Raw genomic sequence first — 5,937 nt, 5'->3', positions numbered from 1 at the left:
GCATCTGAATTTTGATCACCTGACCCTGAGGATGCTGCAACGGTTATCAGTGTGAAAAATGATCCTAAGTCACTTTTTTTGGTGCCATCGTGACTTCTAACTGTCACTAAATGAACTGTTGTAACTTGAGGACTATCTCTACTCTTTTTTGGCCACTGTTGTTGAGGATGGTGTTGCTTAGCAATGAAGAGGACATTTGCTCTCCAATGGAGGTTGGTATTTTTTGAAGTTTTCTGAAGCTCATAAGAAAAACAAAAGCATCAGCATAAAAGTAGGAACTGAGAAAGATAAGGGTCACTGTTTTGTATCGGTCCACTTTGATTAAGTGAGGTTGCATTCCCTGGGCAGACATAAACCTGCCTTTCTTGCTGCACCTTCAAACTATCCCAAGTCTACCTGAGCGGGGGTTCCTCCAAGCCCTGTATAGATATCTCCATCGTTTCCAAATCCAGTGGTCCACTGTATGTCAGCAAAGTTCAGCATGATGAAAGATATTTCTCCATCGGTGGCCAGGATAGCTTGAAAAGTATTGACCTGCAATAAAAAAAGAAATGATATTTTAAGGCATGACTATCCTTGCTTTTGTTTCTAAAGTAAAGCCATCTTGGAGTCGAATTCAAGTCCTAGGACAGTGATGGCAAACCTTTTAGAGACCAAGTGCCCAAACTGCAACCCAAAACCCACTTATGCATCGTTGGGTGCCGGGTGGGTGTGGCCCATTGGCTGGGTGTGGCCTATTGGCTGGGTGTGGCCCATTGGGTGGGCGTGGCTGCGGTGGTAATGGCAGACTGGGTGGGATTAAAAAGTTCAATCAATCAATTCCAATTCTGCGCGTGCCCATAGAGAAGGCTCTGAGTGCCGCCTTTGGCACCCGTGCCATAAGTTTACCACCACTGTCCTAGGGACTTACCTGAACATATCCCTGGGGTTTCTTGATCCCCTAAAAAAAGGTTATGCCATTCCTTTTGTTTGCTATATACTGTCCAACGTCCAGTCACATCCATGTACTAAGCAGAGCTAATTCTACAGATAATTCTTGATTTACCACTGTTTAATGATAGCTTGAAGCAGGAGTCTTCAAACTTGGCCCTTTTATGACCTGCGGACTTCAACTCCCAGAATTCCTCAGCCAGCATGCCTGGCTGAGTCATTCTGGGAGTTGAAGTCCACAAGTCATAAAAGAGCCAAATTTGAAGACCCCTGGTTTGAAGTTATGGTGGCCTCAGAGAAAGTGACTTACAACCTGTCCTTGAACTTGGGACCATCGCACAGCCCCTGTGGTCGTGCAATCACAATTTGGGACTTGGCAACTGTATTTAAGATGGTTGCAGCATCTTGTGGTCATGTGATCGCAATTTGCAACCTTCCCAGCTGGCTTCCGACAAAGTCAATCTGGGAAGCTGGATTCACTTAGCAACCATGTAATTCACTTAATGACTGTGATAAAAAATGGTAGTAAATTGGATCTGGTTAAGTGATGACTCACTTTACGGCTGTATCAACTTACGATAGAAAGTCTGGTTTCAATTGTGGCTGTTAAGTAGAGAGTTACCTCTGCTTGACTTTCTAGATCAGCAAAATTGGCTATAACTTTTTTTGCAGGATGATAGAGATGCCATCTAGTGGCAACATTGAACATTTTAGGTTGAGGATTATATAGATCAGGAGTCCACAATCCCCAGGCTGTGGCCCACTACCAGGCCTTAGCTCAGTGTTTCTCAACCTTGACAATTTTAAGGCATGTGGACTTCAACTCCCAGAATTCCACAGCCAGCATTGCTGGCTGTGGAATTCTGGGAGTTGAAGTCCACATGCCTTAAAATTGTCAAGGTTGAGAAACACTGCCTTAGCTGGTTTGAAACTGCTCGAACCCACCGTTCACACAAATTGAGTTGTGCATACTTGTGCATGTGCCTACCACTCACACAGAACCATCTCTCCCCCCCTCCCTGATGGGCTGCTAAGCCGGAAAGGTTGGGGTTCGCTGATATAGATGATCAGTTTAGTGTTTTCTTTCCTTCCCTGATAAAAAATATGGTCTTCCCCACAACGTCAACCCACTTCTCAAGTATTAGGACCATTTAAACCATTGCTGCACATTCAGTGACCTGAGAAAGTTTTTGTTGACACTGTATAGCTGCCTTCTTTGCTACCAGCAGTCTTCAGAATGTCCATTGAATTAAAAGTAGAATAATAGTTTTAAGGGAGGGGGGGACTGTGATGGCTTTAAAATTTGATTTAATTCGGTTTTATCGGGGGGGGGGGAAATGTATTTATGTTTTGTTTTAAATATGTTGTGCGCCGCCCTGAGTCCCGTCGGGAGAAGGGCGGCATATAAATTAAATTAAATAAATAAATAAATAAATAAATAAATAAATAAATAAATAAATGGCTCAGCAGTTAAACACGCTGAGATTGTCAGCTGAAAAAACTGACAGCCTGGGTTCGAGACCCAAGTGCCTTGCAACTGGGTGAGCTCCTGTTCCTTGCTCCGGCTCCTACCCACCTAACAGTTGGAACACAGGCAAATGCGAGTAGATAAATAGGTACCACTTTGGTGGGAAGGTAACAGTGCTCTGTGCACCTCTGGCATCTATAGCCATGCTGGCCACATGACTACGGAAGTGTCTTCAGACAACGCTGGCTCCCTCGGCTAAGACATGGAGATGAGCACCGTGCCCTAGAGTTGGGCATCTCTCAGAGAATCTCTTCCCTTTAATAGTTTTAAAATTGAATAAAATAAAATAAAATAAAGTAATAGAATAAGAAAGAATGGAAGGGATAAAGGACTCAACTTATGAGTATGTATAAGAGAAACAAAGGTGTTCACTCTGCCCATTTTTCTTTCATTCTCATCACATTCCCCAAATCCCATACATGTTTCTTAGTAGAAAAATCTACATGCCTGTGAACTGGACGTTCTTCCAGCCAGGTGCATATTTTGTTAGGGTTTTTTTTTCCATTAGAATTATATCCTCCTCGCCTTAAATTTGTATCCTGCATTTTTCCTTACAGAAATTCAGTGTCTGTAAGGTAAGTGTCAGGTTTGCCATTTTTGGCTTGGTGCCTTGCTGGTGAGGGGGGCATGGGCGGGAGAAAAAATGGGCAATAAACCTGTATTGGTATGTGCTGTGAAATTTGTCCGAAATGGTATAGGGTTTCCTGCCTGAGCAGGGGGTTGGACGAGATGACCTTCAAGGTCCCTTCCAACTTTACTATTATTATTATTATTATTATTAAATAGGGAGGGGGGGGAGATGACAGCTTGAGGAAGAACAGAGAGGTTCTGAATCAGTTTGTGCCGGCACTCAAGGTCATATATCCTGGGAAGGAATGTGGAATATCCACAAACATCTTTCTCAGAACACCTAGGACCTAGCTGAAGATGAACTGGTCATGGGGAGGGGGGAGGGCTGGCATGAGGGGAAACATTTTGTATCCTTTTTAGCGTGGGAAATTTAGTTCTAGCCTGACTTTACTGCAGCCAACATCTTTTAGTAAAAGAACCTATCACTTGTATCAAGTGGAGTCGAGGGTCTTTCTTTCCTAAGGGATTGGGCTGGTGCAGGTCTGACAGTATTGAGAGAGAAGGACAGTCTTAAAGTCATCTGGGGGGGGGGTCTCTATGGCTGAAGATGGCTTTAAATTTGGATCTTGGTGCTCCTTGTCCAACACTTTCACCTCCATCTCCATGGCTCTTGGACTGAGAAAGAAAGACTGACCCAAAGCCACACAGTGAGTTTCTGTGATGGGGTGGGGGCTGTAGTTCAGCACTTTTACCTCTACACTACATTTACTCTCAGCCAATAAGCAGCAGCCACTGGAGGAGGAGAAATGCTCTAGATTACCATTACTGTGTGAGACCTACCTTATTTGAAACAGATCCATAGTAGCCTACTTTGTCCCAGGTAGCGATAAACATCCAGACAGGTGTGAAGGAAACATCAGGGTGATACCGACTGAGGTCTGCAGCAAACCGACTAAGCAGCACCGAGTCTTTGGTCTGTCTCCAGGAGATCGTCCCACTGACTCTATTGTCAACATCAGCCCAAAAGGGAGCAACAAAGGGTACTCCATTATCCAGAGGGAAAGCATTAGGAGTGTATTCTGAGACATACTTTCCAAAAGAGATAACCCCATTGTTGTTGACCTGGAGAAATATAAAGCAAGGTGGTATGCTGTGTTCATTTGACATACTCAATATTATTATGAAATTAGGCAATTTTCTAGAATCTTAAAAGAGATTAAGATATAAACAAAGCAATCTGGGTTAATATAAGATGCTCTTGCACACACACACACACACAATATATATATATATATATATATATATATATATATATATATATATATATATATATATATATATATATATATATATATATATATATATATATATATATGAGAATTAATTACGCTAAAAATCCGACTCTTGGGAATCATAGTAAACGAATAAAACCGAGCACCAAGAAAAGTAAAGTATAAAAGTTTAAAAATTTACTGAGCCGAGCTTTCGTCAGAACCCGTCTGACAACATCAGGGCGTTAAAACAGCAGTCTGGGAGAAACCCTTATAAAGTGTGTGTGTCGATTGCTTGCATCCGGCTTCTGCTACGCGTCATCGGACCCAGCTGCTCCTGCCGTGCTAGAGGCAAGGTGCGACTGCTGCCTGTGGATGGCTCTAGTTTGAGCTGATACAGGCAAAAGATTTCTTTCTCCCATATTTGGGTTGACAGGGTGCATCAAAAAGCACTCAAGGTAACTATCCTCCCCTGTCTCTTCCCTCCCTGACACAGCTGACAAAGTGGGAAAGAGCCTGTGGCCTAGAGGTTAACACAGCTGCTTAACATGCAGGCAGCCCAGGTTCGAATCTCAGAAGGGTATGTTTGGCTGATGAGAGCTAAAAAAAAAGTTCGAAATAGCTATCCATTCTCCCTTAATTCTTTGTTAGCAATCCAAATTTTGAAAAAAAACCCCATACATACATATATATATAGCTTTAGGAGCCTGCGGCAGGGGGGATAGATAACAGCATATGCACAAAGGGGGAGAGTGGAGGAAGGGAAGTAAGTAACGGAGCAGCAGCCCCAAATAACATCAAGAAAACAGCCAATACACAGTTTAACCAATTAGGACCATTGAGTGGACCGATGACGAGGTCCAGGAGCTGTGCACAAAAACTGGCCAATACTATAAAGGAGACTCCCATCGACCTGTTTTAAGCCCTGATGATGTCGGTAGTTGACCGACGAAAGCTTGGCATTAGATTAAACGTTTTTAGTTTAAAAAATGTTCCTGGTGTTCGCGTTTATTTGTTTTTATAATATATACATATATATCTATATCTATATTTATGTGTGTAATATGTGTGTGTGTGTGTGTGTGTGTGTATATATATATATATATATATATATATATATATATATATATATATATATATATATATGAGGGCACTTGGGATACTGGACTCGGATCCATGGCCCAAAGTGAGTGTGGGGGAGTGGCTAGTATGTATACCAACAGTAACAACTCCAGGAAGGAGAGGAAGGACAAGGAGGGGAGAGAGAGAAGTTGTGGAACTGGAGTGCAAACAAGGGGAGGCGGGACATTTAAGGCAATTATGGTCAGTCAGGATGAATGGCCCTATCACGCGGTCAATGTGTAAGAAACTAGGTTAGCAAGGTTTATAAGAGATCTTTCTCCACCCCCAATGCTTTACTCTGAAGACGCTGGCAGTGGATCAACGAAAGCTAAGTTTGTTTTAACATTGTAAACAGTTGCTTTTATTGTTTTAAATTTTTAAACAATAAACAGCTGGTTTATATTTATCCCGGAGTTCGAAGATTTTGTAGTATTGTGTAGTATTGAATCTATCTATCTATCTATCTATCTATCTATCTATCTATCTATCTATCTATCTATCTATCTATCTATCTAT

General features: G+C 42.1%; 1 protein-coding gene across 1 annotated transcript; it reads right to left on the bottom strand.

Annotated features, from left to right (window-relative positions):
• Window positions 1-366: 366 nt before the first annotated feature.
• LOC107301474 (sushi, nidogen and EGF-like domain-containing protein 1) lies at window positions 367-4,210 on the bottom strand. The gene is made up of 2 exons (XM_015830693.1): window positions 3,869-4,210; window positions 367-534 (listed from the first exon to the last, which is right to left on the bottom strand). Exons 1-2 carry the CDS (start codon window positions 4,193-4,195, stop codon window positions 382-384), a joined length of 480 nt encoding a protein of 159 aa, XP_015686179.1. The 5' UTR covers window positions 4,196-4,210; the 3' UTR covers window positions 367-381.
• Window positions 4,211-5,937: the final 1,727 nt, after the last annotated feature.

This window comes from Protobothrops mucrosquamatus, unplaced genomic scaffold (genome assembly GCF_001527695.2).
Source record: "Protobothrops mucrosquamatus isolate PMUCROS unplaced genomic scaffold, P.Mucros_1.0 scaffold13308, whole genome shotgun sequence".
NCBI lineage: Eukaryota > Metazoa > Chordata > Lepidosauria > Squamata > Viperidae > Protobothrops > Protobothrops mucrosquamatus.
Note: the sequence above shows the minus strand (reverse complement) of the source record. Positions and strands in the feature narration are given on the sequence as shown.

What these genes read in the sequence shown, in the direction of transcription:
- LOC107301474 (XM_015830693.1), bottom strand. Translation starts at nt 4,195, where the DNA reads ATGTCAAATGAACACAGCATACCACCTTGCTTTATATTTCTCCAGGTC. An exon ending in ATGGATCTGTTTCAAATAAG is followed by an intron (nt 535 to 3,868) that starts GTAGGTCTCACA and finishes TTTTTATTGCAG; the next exon opens with GTCAATACTTTTCAAGCTAT.